Raw genomic sequence first — 19895 nt, forward strand, 5'->3', positions numbered from 1 at the left:
CTGAAATTATTAGGTCGGAAAAATGTAATTGAATTTCACTCGAACGAGGCATACCATCAATGACAATGCTAAATAGGACAGCCTGTACGTAGACACGGTATTTATATGCGAGAATAATCAGCAGTCGCTTCGGTTTCGTTCCCATTTGTTGAATTTCAATGGGACAAACGTGCCGGCTACCTCGCCGTCAGCGTCAATGTACAACCTTAGGCTGCAACTTGCAAAGAACCGAGCGTACCTAGTCTCTGTAATAGTTGAACAATAGACGTCCCATGTAATCACGATCCTCGGCTCATACGTATTGCCGATATAACTAATAATCGGACCAATCGCTTGTCCTGGAACGCGTTGTATCGGTCTCTACTTCCAGTGTTTCCGGTGAAAACGCCGCCCTACCCTTCGCTGCCGTAATACGTTTATCTCTGCGAGATCCGAATCGTCGCGATCTGTTAGCCCTTTGGGCCGAGGGCGTTTCCAAGAAACGAACCGTGCCCGAGGACACTTATTGATTTACGGCAGGCAATTGCCGAAGAAGCCCCTTCGGTTGCAACACCACACATCTCGAGTCTGTCTCGATCGGCGCTCTTCAACCTCGAGAGTCTACCGTGAACCATGAGATTACGTTATAATCGATGTCATAATCGCGGACTGCATGCGATCCAGTGCGTTGCCATTTGTTTCCTCTACTATCTTTTTCCTCTTTGTTTGGTATTCCAAGTACCAAGTGGAAAAGGCACGCGTCTAGCAAAGCGGCAAGCAACAACACGGTCTACGTATCGGATGAATTATCGATCTGTATCATCGGTAACGTGAAACAGATGCAAATAAAGAGACGGAAACCTTGGAGGGTTGGTGAATGACGCTGGTCCGTATCGTCAGCAGATCGTGTTCTATAAAATGTAACGTACAAATTCTTTGACGGGCTGAATGGCGAGGAGAATGGAACCGAACGAGCAGGCAAACTGTATCACAGCATTTTCCTCCGATTCTCCGGTATAATCGAGTTTGCAACGTCGCTTTGACTCGCGCGTACCGTCCTTCTCGCATTCTTCAGCCCTCGATTATTCTTGCAAAGGGTAATTTAAGCGCGTTAAACGCGCCACTCGCTTCGATCCACAGACGTTTCAACTCGCAGCTGCCGCTTCTCATCTTTCTCTTCCACGAGATCGCCCAAAGGTTTCGCGAATGGTAAACAGAAATTTCGACAGAATCCGAGGCGACGAACGACGAGTCGAGTGATCGTCGGCTATGTGATAACGAGAAATGGTAACGTCGTGGCGGAAGGAGAGAAAAAAGGGAGTGGAGAGCCGGGAGAGCGACTGAATCAGCGCGAACACGCTCCAGGGATGAAAGCGTTCTAGTAGAGCGAATGATCGGAAGAGGCTGTATTTTAAGAGGATTCTCGAGAAAATGAGGCAACGAGATGTTGCCGACAACGTGATGGTGGAACATCGTGAGAAGAAGCGTGTTCGTGGGAGAATCTCGAATTCTTCGTTATGATAATACGATGGGAAGAAGGCGAACGTACGACGAGGAGGAGATAGACGACGACGAAGAAAAAGGAGAGAGAAAGATGAAGAAAAATGAGAAAAAAGATTGTCGATGTAGGGATGAGTGGGGGAGGGGGGAAAAAAAGAGAATGAAAACATTCCGATTGCATGGAGAGAAGTTAGAGCAGCTGTGAAGGAAAGATGCGGTGGTCAAAATCGAAAAGACTGAAAACTAGCGTGTTCAAGTTTATCAAGCGGCAAGTAGGTTGACAAATTTCAAACGAAAAACTAAGAAAGCGATCAAACAGAGAAAGAGGATTGAGAAGGGTAGGACGTGGAATGGAAGGGACGTGCTGTAAGGAAAAAGAAGCTGAGAAGGAATACGTAACAGGGAGAAGAATAAATCGAGTAGTTAAAAGTAGTTAAGTAAAGTATCGGAGGAGAGTAAGTAGTATGTGTTCGTTTGTTTGGCGGGCATTAACTAGAGTCTTAAATGAAAGTGAGTACATCATACGTCATGTCACCATAGCCCACGGTCGTCATCGTGACAACGGCCCACCAGAACGCGTCCGGAATGGACTTGAAGAACGAATTCTCGGAGCCGGCCTCCGCGAAGTATACCGCCGATGAGAATAGCACCACACCTGCAATGCAAGGAAGAAAACACCGGTTCAGTGGGTTTAACGCCCCCGGTGGCTTTGTACCTCATGTCCCCGTAGCCCACGGTCGTCATCGTGACCACCGCCCACCAGAACGCGTCCGGTATCGATTTGAAGAAGCTGTCTTGCGAGCCCGCCTCCGCGAAGTAAACCGCCGACGAGAACAGCACCACACCTGGAACGCACACAAGAGGAACAGACGCTTCAAGACACGCTACTTTGCCGGCCTCTAGCTCTTAGTCCGTTTAGCAGTCCTCTCCATCCGCGTCTACGTCCACTGCCGTGACTCCTTCTCGTGTTCTCGTATCCGTCTCAAGACCCTGCATACACGAACCGATCCATCGACCGATCAACCGATGGATCGATTGCCACGCCACGCGCCATTCTCTTCCAACTTTCCCCTTTTTCCGCTCAATCGACCAAGATCCACGTCTTTATGGGTCTGCTTCCATTACGTTGATTGGATTTCCAGTCTTCTTGCAGATACGCCACGATCGTCCATCGTTTTTCCTTACCTAGAGATATCTTCGCGCAGCCTTCCACCGACTGCAGCAATACACTTTCAAAGGATTCGTCTGTTCCCTCGCTCAAACATTGGGTGCGAATCTTTCCACACATCCGGGCAACAACTCGTCGAATGTCAGCGAATCTTCGGCATTCGTGCGATCACGAATATCGAAAACTTACGTAACCGTTTGTCGTCCCTTAAGGAAAACCGACACGTTTCTAGAAAAATCAACGAACACGGAGTTTAGAATTCTTCCAGGGCCCGAATTACGAATCGATAGGCGAACGAGCCTGTAAATCTGCTGGTGGCAGGCCATCCTTTGAACACACAGAAATCCTTCATCAGCGGAAACTGAAAAACCTCGGAGAATAAACTTCCAGTTTTCGACGAAACGATACTTTTCCAGCGATACCAGACTACCGTGTTATTTTCGCAGCGGCGAGAAGCATCGAAGATTCGGCCGATTAAATTGCAAATTTCTGGCTGCCTGTCGGCCCCTCAATTTCACGCTCTTAGAATCCACCGTACAAATAAACGGTTGTGTCGTTGCTGGGACGCTCGGAAATCGACTAAACTTCCACGGGCCACGTAAACACGTTCGACGCGAGGGAACCACTACATCGCCGCTCAGAACTTTCCATACTTTCCATTGGAAAAACCACGCATGACTACTTCATTTGCCTACGACTATCGTGAACCGTTGCTCGATCGAGCATCGATCCTCATCTATCGACACCGACGTCTAAACGTTCTAGCGGCGATGCATTGGTTGATCGGCAACTAAGTGATTGCGGATTTTGTCAATATCAACTAATGACAAAATCCGCAATCACTTAGTTGCCAACTAAATAGCTACATCTTTTGAAATTACGAAAAGTGAAATAGTCGTTCGATCGATAGGTTGCTGCTGCCGAGCTGGTCTCCTATAGAAGTCTAGTAAACCAAGAGACAAAGCAAAGAAACATGCAGAGAATGGTAAAAGGATAGAAGATAAGAAAAAGAAGAAACTCACCGATGAAGAGGAAAAAGATGAGCAAGCCGAGCTCCCTCATGGAGGCCTTGAGCGTACGACCGAGGATCTGAAGGCCTTTACTATGTCTGGAAAGCTTGAATATCCGGAACACTCTGACGAGCCTGATCACTCTGAGTATCGCCAGGGACATCGCCTGGTTCGTACTCTTGTCCTGCGGGCTTACCGGCGCCTTTGGTTCATCAGGCATTTCCTCCTCCTCGGCCATCACGGTACCAAGCGTGATAAAATACGGAATGATGGCGATGATATCGATGAAATTCATTACATCACGGAAGAAGTTCAGCTTATTTGGACAGGCGAGGAAGCGCACCGATAACTCGAACGTGAACCAGATGATACAAATAGTCTCTATTAGGAAGAACGGGTCGGTTATGTCCGGCACTTCGTCCTCCTCGATCTTCGTGCCGTTCGTTGTTGTGTTGAAGACCTTGTAGTGCTTGAATTCCGGCAGGGTCTCTAAGCAGAATATCACGATCGACAGGAGGATCACGATCACGGATATTATGGCGACTACCCGGGCGCCTTGCGAGCTTTCCGGGTACTCGAACAACAGCCAAACCTTCCTCTGCAACTCATGCGATGGCAGCGGTTTCTCCTCTTCCTTGATGAACCCTTCGTCCTCCCTGTTCATTTCATCAACATTATCTTTCGCAGTCTGCTCGCTCGCGTGTCTAACGTTTATGGTTGCACGCGTAAACGTAATTGTTTAATGGCGCGCCTTTAAGCACACGCGTACGTCTACTACAAACGTTGCCTCTTGTCTTCCCATGGAAGATGAAACGCACCGAATGAGAACGAACAACTGTCCTCTTTCCTTTCTGCTTTTCTAACCGAAAAGGTGAGGAAGTTCGGCGAGCCAGACATCTTCGAGCAAAGCTGAACTTGCTTCGAGTACGCGGATCATTCGACGTTCTTGCAATTTTGATGCTTTGTTTTTGTAATTACTGTGCTTCATCTTGTAGAGAATGTACGCGCTATCGTTTAACATTGGAACTACTGATATTTAACACGGAGCTATTTCTTCCAAAAACAGTGAAAATGACTGGTCTTTAAAAAATACGCGATAATAGAACATTTGTATATTTGTTGAGTTATTGCTTTCTTACGCAAGGAATTTCACGTTATGTAATACATTTTTGGTATCATCTGGGACCATAATCCTTAAACGAGGGTTGACAAATTTATAAAACTGTAGAATCAGTTATTTTGACTGCTGTGGGATTGCCAGTGTTAGCATTCAGCGATCGATCCGGAATTTTCCTGATAACTGATATCGTCATATCGAATGATAGGCAGTAAAAATTTGAAAAACGTGTGGCAAGTTGTAGAAAACGAGGAAACTGGTTAATTGGGTTTCGATAAACAGATTGCAGAACCCTTTTACACTTTGACAAGTGCCAGTCATTTTGACTGGTGTTGATATAAGTAGCCTTGATACAAAATTATTTTCAGTTTGAATACATAAAAGACAAAATAAAATTATCGTTGCGAAAGCCATTACATCGTTGCGGAAAAGATATAACATGAAGTAGGAATTTTAAAATAAAATTGTAAAACCAGTCAAATTGACTGTGTGGTAGCTCTAATGTTAAAAGAGATATTTGTTTCTTTTTTAGGCAAGACACTATTTAACTGCAGAATTTCGAATAACAGTTTATTAGAGTCACGCTACTTTACGATATATCGTTTACTGATAGACGAGAATGATGTCGGTTCGTACCTGAACTTGTTGGTGGCCAGCTCGCCCAGCTCGTAGAACTTGATTTCCTCGGAGAAGACATCGAGAGGAACGTTGACCGGGCGACGCAGCCTGCCACCGCTCTGGTAGTAGTAAAGTATCGCGTCAAAGGAGGGCCGATTTCGGTCGAAGAAGTACTCGTTGCGAAGCGGATCAAAGTATCGGATTCGTCGATGCGGATCGCCAAGCAGCGTGTCCGGAAATTGGTTCAGCGTACGCAGCTGCGTCTCAAACCGTAGCCCGCTCACCTGTCGAGATCGTCAGAATCGATTATTGGTACACTGGTACATCACGGTCTATCCCTAACCGTAATCCTCATTCGATTATTCGTGCATTGCTAATTACGACGACGCGCCTTACCGACCAGCTTAACACTTTACCGACCGATAGCCGATTAATCGGTATTTTGACGCCGACACTTACCGACCGGTGGCCCATTAATAGGCTTTTTGTTGCCGATACTTACCGACCGATAGCCTATTAATCGGCCTTTTGTTATTTGGCACTAAAGTAGCTTGCTTAGTTGCGTTGTTTTATAAGCACCCACAGTTTTATATCAAAAACTTATCGTTGGCGATGAACAAAAAGAATGGTATTAGAGAGTCTAAACCGAAACAGAGCCGACGCCAGGGAAAATCTGCGCCTGGGCTACCGATCGGGCGTGCGTATGCTGCTGAACCGCTAACGGTCGGTAAAGTGTTAACTAGCTTACCGAACTTACCAACCTGTCCATTGCAAATCGCTAGTCTTCTACACGAAACGAAATCCATCTGATTTCGCTTAAACTTGAATAAAGTTTGAATAAGTTTCGCGGTGCACAGCTATTTATAGCAACCCGGAGAGCGATCAGCTCGCGTGGGAGTCTATGTTTGAAGAATGTTAGGAGAGCGGATAGATAGGATGGGTCAGTGAACCCTCTCGGAATAGTTTGCTTCGTTTGACGAGTGGTTGTTTGAAATCGTACAACTTGGAAGCGTCGGACGAGGCGAGCTAGAAACAGCTCGTTAACGCGATTCAAATACCTTCTTCGAGAAGATTTGCGGAGCGTTTGCGGTGACGATCCGCCGATACTACCACGATTCAACGTGGTTAGCCAGTGTGCGGCAACGTAATGTCAATTACGAGGAGGAAAAGGACAGCTCGGGTGCGGCTGATTTGTTTTGGCTCAAAAACCAACCACTTTCTTTCGATGCTGTTGGCCACCGCGGAAAACTAATAAACGAAACTAGGCTAATTGCGTGCTGCCATTAGCACGATTAAGAAGAAAAAGAAGAAAGTATCGGTTATAACTGTCGCGGCACGACCAGCTTTATCGATAATGTCGGTCGAAGGACCAGCGTCGCCAATGCGCGGCTCTACCGTCGCTGTTAAACGATCGCATCTCGTCCAAGCATTGGCAACTAAGTGATTGCCGATTTTGTCGATACTACTTAATGACAAAATCCGCAATCACTTAGTTGCCAATAGTTCTGTTGGCTTCTGGCGAGGCAAAGGCGCGTGTCTCGCGAAAATATTGAAATTGCACGAACAGACGTTTCGTTAAATATCGAGTTTCGCTGGTCGAACGAGGGGAACAAGCTGCCGTGATTTCCCTTTCATTTCGATAATGAGGATCTTTTGTATCGACTGAGAGATTTACCTGCTTTATCGTTACCGATGGAATCGCGAGTTGCATTTGCGCGTGTACACACAGATTCGAGAGAGGAAAGTTGTACGGGACGTAGGGGGTTTAGGCGGGGCATAAAAATCTATTATTTCGAAAGTGCAATTAGTCTTTTTGAAGATGATAGCGTGCGATTGGATTGAAAGGACGGGACCGCGGTGCATCAGGATGACGAGCGGCCCGTCCAGAACAGAAATTGAATTGGATCCGCGAATACAGGCGCGTGCATCGTCCACCGACTGCACCGTTCGATATTTAGTCGCGTTATCGAACGTCCGTGAGTGGTCACGATTTTTCACGGCGATCGTTTTCTGTGCTCCGCACGTGTCTCTAATTTGCAATTACGTTGCGACGAGAACGAAACTCGACGAGCATGAGCAAACGTTAAAAACGCAATGCACAATCTGCTGGTAGTTTAGAGAACAAAGATCGTAGAATACGCGACGAAACAAAGAGCAATAGTCGATAAGTAAGTTTTCATAATTTCGCACGCGCTGCCAAATCGCGTTCGCAACACGCGATAAGGAGACGAGAAACACGAAAGGAATGGACGAGGCGGTGAACGATCGGCATGGCAGATTTTTCTACCAACGATCGAACGGTTTTACTGTAATTGGCGCAATGCAGTCGTGTCATCCACGAGGACAGATAATTCCGTTCACACAATACGACCTTGGTACTATATTGCCCCTGATTCCAAGACGAACTTGGACGACTGCCAAAATACGGTCTGTAGGTCACTTCGTGTCTTCGGATAATCTTGCCTAGTCGAAAAGAAAAGAAGTATACGGAGGAACGCGCAGCGAGCAAACGGCGCCAGTCGTTGACTGAAAAACGCGTGCAAATCGATCTGAATGCGGCCCGGGCTGGCTGGTTAACGATCACATCGCAACTAACGATATATCCTATATCACGACGATCGCTTACTCTGCAAGCGAATCGAGAAACGATTTACATCGTTCTTTTTCCTTCCTTCTCTCTGTTCTACGCTTTTATTTCTTTCCTTTGACATATCGCGACAAGTACGTTTCGTTGTTCCGGACAATTGCGATCAGATACGGGCGGCAAGATTTTTCTGTGAAGCTGAGTTCCAGCTATTTCCACTGCAATTATCTGATAAACCGATGAATGGAAGAAACGTGAAAGGTAACTGGCGCCGTTTGTCACTGTACGTTGCAAACACAGCGGAGAAGAAAGCGCGACGAAATTTACATTAATTCGATCGGTTTGTTCGAGTCTCCGGAATTTTAGCCGCGTCTTCTATGCCTTGCGCTCGTCGGCATAGTTTCACAGTCGCTATCATAGTTAACACTTTGACTACCGCGCCGAAATCACGTGTTTCGCTGAAGACGCCACGGCAGTATTTTTATTATTCAGAGCATATAATGGCAAAAGAATAATAAATTGATGATGTAAAACAACATTCTTCCCCAATGGACCGTTTATCTTATTAATTAACGGATGACCACCGTGGCGCCTTGGTAACAATTGATAGCGACATATTATAACAAGGCTTCGTTCATTTCAACAAACCATTAGCATTGGTTATTTCGTCGTAAGCAAAACGTGCGGAATATATTGTTGAAACGTGTAGAAGATATTAGTAAACAGTATTGTGATTATTTTCATGATTTCGACGAAACATTCGACCGAGATGGTAGAGGTCCGGAAAAAAAATGATGTTTCTGATAAAGCAATGGTAGTGGTAGATTACAATAGAGGAAAATGTGCTGCAGATTTATCAGATCGAACGATAGTATGTTCTACACCACGTAGAAGAACCCTCGAGGGGTATATAAAATTAGCTTTAGAGTTATTGTTAAATACATCAATTTCAAACGCGATGATACTCTATAAACAAGCAAGAAAAACAAAAATCGAGCTATCAGATTTTAGAATGGCACTCGCAACCCACCTTACACAGTGCCATTCACCAGAGCCGTCAAATATACTTATTCGACAAAGATTGCGACGCGAAATGCAGAAGAAAGGGCAAGCGTACGTGGCACGAAAATTTTGCAAAGAGTGGTATAAAAAAAATGTTAAACAGTTAGGATGAAAAATTGCTAAGAATCGGACCAAAAAGGTGACCACCTATCGTCCAGATTGTATCGATGAGCCACGTTTATGTTTGAAGCGTTTTAACACAGTGCACCGTTAGATACAACATTTGTTCTCATTTTTTTTATCGATGTTCTAATAAAAATGTTTCATTGTTCAATGGTACACCTTTTGTTTCAAAGTATCTTCTATTTATCGGTTATATTCAAAATGCCCTGACTGTCAATTTTCATGCAATTTTTACAATTGTAAGAAGTTGAGTATACGTGGACCATATATGGTCCACGTGGCAGTCAAAGTGTTAATTGGATTGGAAAATGGAAAGGAAATTAGCCAAAATGTAAATCGTTAGTCGACAAGAACTTTTGCCGTCGTTCCTGCCCATCTTTCTTCGTACACTGATATTCCTTTGATTTTCGCGAAGGAAACGCGACAGACTCGTCGTGGAAACACGTTGTAACAGCGTATCCGAGGGAAATCCGCGTCGAATCGAAAGCGAGTGCTACGTGCAGCCGCCACAAGGTGGACAAGAGGCAGTAAGAGATTGAAGATGCTCACGTTAATGACGACCCTCTCGCAAAAGTCATGATCGTGCGGTATGGGCTCGAACTGCGTGACGCCTGTGTATTGGGTGTGTGGGTTCGGCCCATCCTCGTCTTGGCTGCTGAGTTTCGGCAGCGATCTGAAAAACAAAGATAGCCGCGTGGTTAAAGTGTCCGCGGATCACGGCCAGCGATAATAAATACACATGTACATACACGAAACACGCTGCTTGTATATAAGACGTACAAACAAAAACTAGGTTGCGCTACCTCTGCACTGCTAACAGCCCCTATACCCAGCTATTCTTTTAATGAGCTACTAGACTGGTAAGCCACTAGGTCGACAGTCTAGTAGACTGCGATAGCTTGATAGATCGGCAAAGTGACAGATCGATCAAGAATTACAATAACACCGATCGAGCTACTCGATCGCTAAAGTGGATCAATGGAATACATAGACACACAGACATAGAGAACAGGAAGCCGGTAACATCGACTATCGATGGCCTACGTTCGTTAATTAGCCGTCTACTGCGGTGGAAAATCTAGGGGCCAGGGCTAATGCGATTCGACAGATCGCCGACCGAGAGAGAGAGACGCACGGAATTGCAGCGGTGAACAAAGTTCGAACGACTACGCTTACGGGTTCACGCGATGTTCCAGGGAACGGTGACAGGACGCGGGGAATTTTTTCCCCGTAAATCGGCCGGATCGTCGAGTTCACCGTTTTTTCTCGAAAGAAGCTCGCGTGACCCACGCCGTGGAAGAAAGCTGCGGATATATTTCGAGCGGAAGTTCGAGGGCCATTGCCGTGCGACAGGCAACACGCCAGTTGGTTACGCGAATCTTAATCAACACGCGCCCATGAGCAATTGAAATAACGAGTGTCAGGCTGCGAGCCAGGAATCCGCGTTACTCGGCAAACATCGTGTCTCAGTCGTTCACTCCAGCACAGGTGTGACGAATATTCTTTCGCAAGCGAAGCTCCACGTGACTCGGTTACCTCGTTCATAGTTGAGTCTCTCTCGAGCTTTGAAAACACTGCGATCGCGTTTTCTTATTTCGCTGTTTCCACGGTGATTTTCGTGAATCGTTTGATGATACGATGGTTCAGAGATGATCATCTGGAAACCTTTGGCTGGAAATGTTCCTCTTTCCAACGAACCACCTTCCATTCGGGTGAAATGAAAATGTAAAGATATGGTGAAACTTGCGGCTCGATCTACGGCCTTGTAAGAAATTCTACGTAGCTTTCGTAGCATCGAGCAGATCGCACTTGTCTTGTTGCGTTCGCACAACCATCGTAAGAGAACGCTATATGCATCGTTGCGATTAAATTGAAACGAATGTGGCGATGTACGCGAAACGACCGAACGTTTCGGAAAAGAATCACCGAGCTTTCGCTGAATTTCGTCGTGGAAGGGGAGCGAGGATGGTGAAGAGGCGGCGCCGAGGTGTTACACGAGCAAAGTGGGAAGGCGCGAGAAGAAAGAAAGCGAAAGAAAACGGAAAGTACGAGCGAGATGTGCCGCCAAACAGTATCTCCACGCTCCACTTGGTGGGGTCGCGATGGTCTTGGGTCGATTCCCGACATTCTTTTCGCTGTTGCGCACCGTTTTTTCCTTCGAAATGTCTTCTGCTTTAAATCGTTTCGTTACGTTTGGATTCTCCGTTTTTTTTTTCATTGCCACATTCACGGAACAGCGTTGGTGTTAAACTAACTTGTTTAATTGTTATCGCGTCACGGACGAGTTCTCGAAGACGATGGCGGTGTTCTTATCGTTCGCCACAGGCGAGCATTGTGCTCAGAGACAAATGTTTCTTACTTGCACTACTCGTCGTAGGTCGGCAGCGATTCCGGCGCGAGATAAAGGACAGATTAGCTGAGGAAACGCAACGATTCTCCGAGTAATGAATCGTCTACGGGCATCGCGCCACGCCGAACAATGGAGAGCTTGGTCGGACGAATTTTCCGGGTTGAAAGCGCTTTGTTAGTTAGCTGCGGTCGCTGCTCGATGCCAGATGCTGTTCGCGGACTTTTGGTAAATTCCTCCTCAAAGCCGCTTTCCTCCAAGTGTTTCACGTTTTCTATCCACGGTATCGCCTAGCTGTCTCCTCATCGAGATCGACGAGAATATTTCTTCGATGAGGAGAATCGACCAAGAAACCCATTTGCATGAATATCAAACCGGTAAGTTTACGCAATTTCCGGCTAACTATCTCGATGGAACCACAACTATTCCATTAAAATACGATTTTCTCGCCGCTGTCTAAGTAACTTCTCGGAACGTAACGTAGTTACGAGTTGAGAGATACGAATTTTACAAACTCTACCACATGTAACATACGTCGTGTAAAATATGGAAAATATTAATTATCAGTTGAGACGTGTGTAAAGACGTGAACCTATATGTTAAGTTGTCCGGAAAGTGTCTTTCTTTCGCAAACGTGTTGTTTACAACGATGCACCTTCCTTTCGACATTTTCTACAAGAAACAACTTCAACTTTGTATATAAAAGAAGACAAGTGTATTGGGTTTCCCGGAAAATGTCTTTCCTTTGAAAACGTGTTGTTTACAACGATGCACCTTCCTTTCGGCATTTTCTACAAGAAACAACTTCAACTTTGTATATAAAAGAAGACAAATGTATTAAGTTTCCCGGAAAATGTCTTTCCTTTGAAAACGTGTTGTTTACAACAATGTACCTTCCTCTTGGCATTTTCTACAAACAACCAACTTTTATATATAAAAAAAGAAAAGTGTATTGGGTTTCCCGGAAAATGTCTTTTCTTTGGAAACGTGTTGTTTACAACGATGCACCTTCCTTTCGGTATTTTCTACAAGAAACAACTTCAATTTTGTATATAAAAGAAGACAAGTGTATTGGGTTTCCCGGAAAATGTCTTTCCTTTGAAAACGTGTTGTTTACAACGATGCACCTTCCTTTCGGCATTTTCTACAAGAAACAACTTCAACTTTGTATATAAAAGAAGACAAATGTATTAAGTTTCCCGGAAAATGTCTTTCCTTTGAAAACGTGTTGTTTACAACGATGCACCTTCCTTTCGGCATTTTCTACAAGAAACAACTTCAACTTTGTATATAAAAGAAGACAAATGTATTAAGTTTTGCGGAAAATATCTTTCCTTTGAAAACGTGTTGTTTACAACGATGCACCTTCCTTTCGGCATTTTCTACAAGAAACAACTTCAACTTTGTATATAAAAGAAGACAAATGTATTAAGTTTTGCGGAAAGTGTCTTTCTTTCGCAAACGTGTTGTTTACAACAATGCACCTTCCTCTTGGCATTTTCTACAAGAAACAACTTTAACTTTTGTGTATAAAAAGAGACAAATGTGTTAGGTTGTCTGGGAAGTGTCTGTTTTTCGCAAACGTGTTTTGTTACAACGATGCACCTTCCTTTCGGCAATTTCTGCAAAAAGCAACTTTCAGCTTTTATATAAAACAACCAACTTTTAGGACAAATATATTAAGTTGTCCGAAAAGTGTCTTTCTTCCTCAAACGTGTTTTTACAATAATACAGCTTCGTACAAACGTGAAACCAAGTCTGTGAAATGTCACGGTGTTTATCTCAACAGAACAAAATGTATCGTACGCAATTCGACATAAAACAAAAAACATTGTGCGTCTATTATTTCCTCATAAAACGAAAGAATCTTTTCGGACAACCAATACACTGCGTAGCGTGGATGGTATCGCGAGTAGATTGAGTCAATTAGCGTCAGACGCTCGAGCCTGACACTGCTTTGATTACACGGCAATGATGCGACACAAAACACGAACGTTTCCTCGAATAAAAAAAGAAAGAGCCTCGTAACGTCGATCGATGTGACGATACATTCGGCCTGAGGCCGCATAAAATCCGATATTTCAATTTTGTCGTTTAATTACCTGCCACTACAGCCAACTATTTATCAAAGTTTGTCGATGATGTAAGTGGAAGGGAAAATTCGACGTTGCGGTTCCACGCAACACGGAAGAAAATATAGAGCCGCACATGTAACGTACGAATTAGTTCATTGCGATGGATATGGTTTATTCCTAGAGCACCGATGACAGTCGATGCACTCTGTGCAGTCGGAGCGTAACTGAGAATAGCTTGATGTGTCGCAAAAATAGATACGCCGTGCCGCCACGATGCATCCACGAGCACGTGTTTCCTCTCGTTCTTCGGTTACCAGAATCGACCGAAAAACGTCAGCTGATCCTTTGGAAAGCGAAAACCAGTGAATGAACACGGTGTGGCGTTGCTTGCAATTTCATTTTCTTATCGAATTACTCTAATTCGCTTTACTTTAACGATTAACCCCTTGTACTCGAGAGGCGACTTTCAGTCACCGCGAAATTCCTTGCTGCAACTCCAGTGGCGAGCGAGAGACGATAGTCCCTGTTTATGTTAGATTTCTACATCTCCAATTGACGAGAGTGCAATATTGGTTCGTAAATTGGTTCCTTAGTTCTTTGTATTCTTTGTTAGGAAGTGTAAAGTTTTTAATTTTAAGACTTAAACATTTTTTTTTTTATTTGTTTCTTTATATTCACAATTGTCCAATTTGGACAAAATTGTTAGAATTTTTTAACAGTTATATTAACATATTGGTGGCTACCTCCAGCGGAGTACCACCCTCGCGTTTGCTACGTTATATCCTTTGCGAAGACTTTAAAATGGAGATAAAATATTTAATCCCATATCCCTCGGAAAATATGGTTCAACTATGGTATTGAAGCAACGTCTCCAACGTTAGTTCAGATTCGACGATCATGGCAAAAGTATCGTAGTTTAGAAACCCTAAGAAGGTGGCTTTCGGAGGTGAAATTAGCTCAAATGAAGATGAACTTGATTTTGAACTGTTGAAAAATGAGATTAATTATATCAAGAATGCATCTTGACGAATGCTTTATAAGTTATCATACAAGAAGATACAGAAATTAATATTACAAAATCATATTTTCAAAGATGTAAATATAGATAGATTATTAGAATATAATGCTTTTGTAAGTTAATTTGTATATACAATCATTTTACACTAACTGCAAGACACGCGTCACGTATACGCTAAATCATCCGGAATAGCTGCTACGCCCGGCCGAAAAAGTCCTCGAGTGCAAAAGGTTAAAACTGATACGCCTCGAATTTTCTATTTTCGCCATTCTACACCTATCGATAGGATTTTATATAAAAAGCGGTCCGATCTCCATTGGCGGGTCTCCGCTATTACAGCGAACATGATAAATTCGCAAAGTAACCGCAGTCGTTTCGACACTGTGAAACCAATTCAGCACGATGTTCGAAGAATTTTACAGTGTACGTTTTTCACCCGATGCGCAGATACATTTTGCTGAAAGGATTAATTCGGATCCGCTCGTTAATACGCAGCGTGTATACGCAGCACAATGGAGGCATCCTACCGGGCGGTAGATCAACCGAGACAAAAATAAAAATAAAAATCCAGTTCGGCGAATCATTGTTGTCCGCGTTGTTACAACGCTATTGTTCCTGTCAGACGATCGTCCATAGAAGTCAATTAACGAGCATTCGAAGGGACTGCAATTAATATTCTCAACTTTGATGTTGCCTAATTGGGGGAACAACCGTATTCATCGTCCCCTTTCCCATCCACCGGATCGTATTTCCGTTAAGATGCAGCAACAAGGAAGAGTGCAGCGGGTTGAATGAAAACCCATTCGCATTGTCAGCGTCGCGAAGAACAGTTTATTTCCAGTCGTCAATGGGAACGAGCGAGCGAGAGAGAAGAAGAGATAGGGGGGAGAGACTGCGGGGAAAAGGACTCGTTTCGAAGCCCACGTATCCGAAGAGCGACTGAAAATAGCGCGTCGCTTCGCGGAAATAACGAGTCGGACGTCTTGTACCGTGACCCAGAAAACATGTGCTCTGTCGTTGTCCAGCGAGCAGAAGCGCGCGTGCAACGACACCACGTCCCATCGCGAGAATATGAACGGCGCATCGCTAATTAACAGACACGCACCGTCCTCGTTTCACGATCGTTTGCGCGATGCGCATTCTGTCCCCGTGAAAATTCCAATTCGTTTCTGTTGCCTTCGTATCGCAAACTTAATCGCGCGTTTCCTCGTTTCCCGATCGCGTCCACCCACAGCGCACGGTCATCGGAGAGAAAAGAAGATTTACACGCTCGTTAGACGTTCAATGGAATTATACGACGTTGATTAACCCGCGCGTTGGAAAATTGGTCGGAGCGAACTATTGGGTTTGGCAACTAAGTGATTGCGGGTTTTATCATTAGGTAGTAATGACAAAACCCGCAATCACTTAGTTGCCAAACTCGATAGACGTTACACGACGATGCTGCGGATCGAAGACTTTGCAACTGCACGCGTAACGCGCCCTTCCGATCAGAAACGATGGTCGGTCGGCTATCATTTGCCCGCGACGAAAGCAGAAACTACGTAATGTAGATGAGCAGGTCGTGAAAACAGGCGTCAGTGGAGAAACATCTGGCGAAACGTTGCAGGTATATTTCAAGTGGACAAGCCTCGCATCCGGAAGCCTCGGCATTAATAGAAACACGGCTCGTGAAAATCGAAAGAGCACGGAACGTTGGCAAGTTTGTTTTATTTTCTACGGCATTGTTGTGTTTCGAAATGCGATATGTTTGCGTACGATTGGATCCTGCTCGGCTGGAGGAAATCCAGCTAGTTTCACTAGGTGGATTTAAAGCTTCTAAATGTCGAGACGTCACTCGGGGTCCTCGCCTTTTATATTTTCGTCCGTTTACTCGGATACGTGTGACTGGATAGAACCGTTTTTAGACGCAACTCGTCATACGAACGAGGTGCGATCGGTTGGTCAGAAATAGCACGATATTTAACGAGCGAAGCTTCGCGTGTTTGTTGACGCGTGTTTTGTATTTGAAAGGCAGGGCACGCGGTATAACCGCCAAGATGCCATAAACGTTTCTATCTTCGAAACTGAAAGGAAAACATCGTTTCGAAGATACACGACCGATAAAGAGTTACTTTCCGCAACAATTCGCACGGCGATATTAAACAAACAACACGACCCAGCTATCCCGAACCCGGCTACACTTTCTTCTCGAAATTACATCGAACGTCTGTCTGAAAGATTCTGAAACGTGGCAGCTCTAGCGCTGTCATTTAAAATGACACGATTGCCGATGGAAAAATTAAATTACAGCTGAGCGGATTTGTGATAGTTTCGATGTTCTTCGACATTCCGAAGTCCTATCAGTTTCTTACTTCGCACTCATACTCCACACCATCGATCGAACAAACACTTAATTAGATGTTGCACTACACGTAACTACGCGATCTCGCCAACGCCAACGAAAGATTGGCCGCGGTCAGTCGATCGGAAATACGGTCGAATTGCCCTTCATCCTCTCCACGATACACGAGTACTATTTCAAAATTACGAGCGGAGTAGTATCTTTCGGAAGAGGCCAGCTATCGAGGCGAGTAACGACTCTATTCGTTAGCCTAACCGGGGCAAAAGTCGCGCGATAGAGAAATCGAATACATATCGTTGCATATCGTTTTGGCTTGTTACATCGGTCAATTCTCTTTCATCGTTTCTGCTTGCGAGTTCGAATGGTCGGACGGCAACACGGCCAAGTTAATCCACGGAGATTCTACTTTTGCCAACTGATATTCTACTTTTTGTTGCAGACGCTGGAATCAACGGCCGAATCGGCAATGATCGCGTCCTACGCCAGCGTGTAGGATTACGTGAAACAGACCCGTGTCTGTTGGCATCCGGAGCAGTGAGAAACGACGAAACTCTGGATTCTTCTTACACGGCTTTTATCAACGAGCATCGTAGCGAAACAGAGAATCGGCTTCTCATATTTGTCCGACTTTCTGCAGCTTTTTGTCCGACGTAATAACGTTACAACGTGGCCTTTCTTTACTCGCCGTGGGAATCAGTACAATTGTTAGGCTACAAATGCCTCAGGAAATCATCGACTGCGAGATACCTGAAAGCGACTTCTTTCCACGGAAGCGTATTCTCGCTTCAGCTCTGTTGAAGATCTGAGAAGAAATTCTCCGGGCAAACCAATGTCGCTCCGACTTCAGTTATTGGGTTGGCAACTAAGTGATTGCGGATTTTGTCATTACCGCCTAATGACAAAATAGTATACGCGTGCGTACACTCTGATTTTATGGAAATCAGCTGATAGGTTTCCTATGAAAACCGACGAGACATTCGCGAGAGTCGCAATTCGGACACGGTTTGGCATAGGTCGAGTGGAAAAATTCTAAAAACCAGCCACCATAACCATTGGTCTAGCTTCCATTGCAAAGCTACAGCGTACCTACGAAATTGCATCTGTCACCCATATTCGGGTGACAGGGACGCTTCTAGCGGGGCCGTGTCACCCGAGTACGGGTGACGCTTATTTGACTACTTGCGAAGGATCGTCGTAGGTAGTCGAAAAGATATTCCACAGGAAGTAATTAAGCTATGGAATTGTTATAAAAGTAATAGGAAAATGGTTTATTAAGAAAATTATTTGGAATGTAAAACTTTAAAGAAGAAAAAACTCGTCCCGTGAAAACGCAAGTTCCCAAGCTTTCTCCGAGCGAATCCGTGTACTTGTAGACGGACGCCGCAAATAGAATTAACTTGCGGCTGAAGGTGATGGTCGGTTCAGGTATTATCAATTACACGCTGACACGTCTGACGTTTGTCTTCTGCCGGTGACTGCAGTCCGCCTTAATAGGCATCGAACGTTACCATTACACAACGTACAGAGCATCAGGAATATTGTTGAGTCGCTGTAAATTGGACAGTGATAGGCAAAATTAGTGGCGTTGGACCGCGAGTGCCGACTGTGCCGTAGGATATTTTCCTAGGACGCCTGTCGGTAAACATATCCGGATGGGAGGGAAACGACGAGCAACAGAGACATCGACTGACGAAGAAGATTGACCGTTTTAGTGGCAGGGGTTTTCCAGAATTCGTGTCGAATCGTGCCATGCAGCGCGATAGCGCTTCGTTCATTTATTTGCCAGAAATACCGATTTTTCGTTTATGCAGGTGGTTTAAAATTATTTGAAAGAGAAAATGTAATTACAAGAGGAATGTAATTACTCTGATATGACTCGCGACGAGCTACCAAACATAGCGACGCAGTTCGCCACAATACGCGAACAGCGCAGCGGTTAACGCTTTACAGACCGATAGCCGATTAATCGAATTTTTGTCGCCGACAATCTTTCTCATTATTCGAGCAGTAATTTGTTATTTAGTACTAAGGTACCTTGCTCAGTTGCGTCAGTTGCGTTGCTTTGTAATCTCTCACAGTTTTATACCAATTTGAAAAACTTACTGTTCGCGATGAACGAAAAGAATGGTAGTGGAGAGTCTAAACCGAAACAGAGTCAGCGCCAGGGAGAATCTGCGCCTGAGCTGTCGGTCGGACGTGCGTATGCCGTTGAACCGCTAGCGGTCGGTAAAGTGTGAAGTACAACGAGACTTTCGCTGAACGTGTTGAACGGATTCGATGCTGTTGCGATCTTTAAGACGAAAATCTGAATTTCAGTGCTTGGGAGATTAAAAAATAAAGAAGTTAGTGGGTAATATTTGGGAAGATCGACAGACACCTCGTTCACGAAAATAGGGTGGCGCGCATTTGCCGATCATCGGAAGCGTCGATAGTTTCTCCCGCTACAGGCCGCCACGGTCGTTCCGAATGGCCGTCTTATGTAAACGCTCGTTATTTTCTTAGCTAGATGTTGCGTGGTTCTCGTCCGATAGGCTGCACGTTCCAGGCAATTAATGAGTCGCGCTGAATCGCGATTCACGGCCACGTTAAAGAAGCTGCGTACGTTGAACGACGTACACAGAATGCACGTTTGCCTGCGGAATGGTCGTGCCCCTTGGAGCGCGGAAAATGTTAGATGCACGCCAACTGATATTAAGGAATTTATGGTCGGGCGTTCAGAGAAGCTGTCGCCATTGCTGCATCCAATTATAATGCGTTTCTTTGAGAAAATGTACGCGTGATGTGCGTTCCAAGTGCGGAAGCGCTCTCCTTCGTTTACTCATTGGCTGGTAAACAGCTACCCTATCGTTCCGTGCAAAAATAGAATACAAGCGTCCTCGATATTAAAGCGTGCATTCGCTGCTACAATTATATATCCAAAGAAGGAGATGCTGACAAACGTGACGGACGT

General features: G+C 44.8%; 1 protein-coding gene across 27 annotated transcripts in view; it reads right to left on the reverse strand.

The window, feature by feature from the left end:
- Window positions 1-19895, reverse strand: part of LOC100648438 (potassium voltage-gated channel protein Shaker) — a 198121-nt gene that overhangs the window by 8099 nt on the left and 170127 nt on the right. For 21 of the 27 annotated variants that reach the window (XM_048407307.1, XM_048407305.1, XM_048407306.1 and 18 more), the window contains 4 exons: window positions 9711-9834; window positions 5411-5676; window positions 3670-4313; window positions 2005-2134 (listed from right to left, as the gene is read on the reverse strand). In XM_048407307.1, coding sequence (XP_048263264.1) covers window positions 2005-2134; window positions 3670-4313; window positions 5411-5676; window positions 9711-9834 — 1164 coding nt within the window. Of the gene's footprint in view, window positions 1-1997; window positions 2135-2194; window positions 2325-2668; window positions 2975-3528; window positions 3591-3669; window positions 4314-5410; window positions 5677-9710; window positions 9835-19895 lie in introns of those variants that run through there. The other 6 variants (XM_048407308.1, XM_048407309.1, XM_048407315.1 and 3 more) reach the window with 6 other exon arrangements.

This window comes from Bombus terrestris, chromosome 7, assembly GCF_910591885.1.
Source record: "Bombus terrestris chromosome 7, iyBomTerr1.2, whole genome shotgun sequence".
Taxonomy (NCBI): domain Eukaryota; kingdom Metazoa; phylum Arthropoda; class Insecta; order Hymenoptera; family Apidae; genus Bombus; species Bombus terrestris.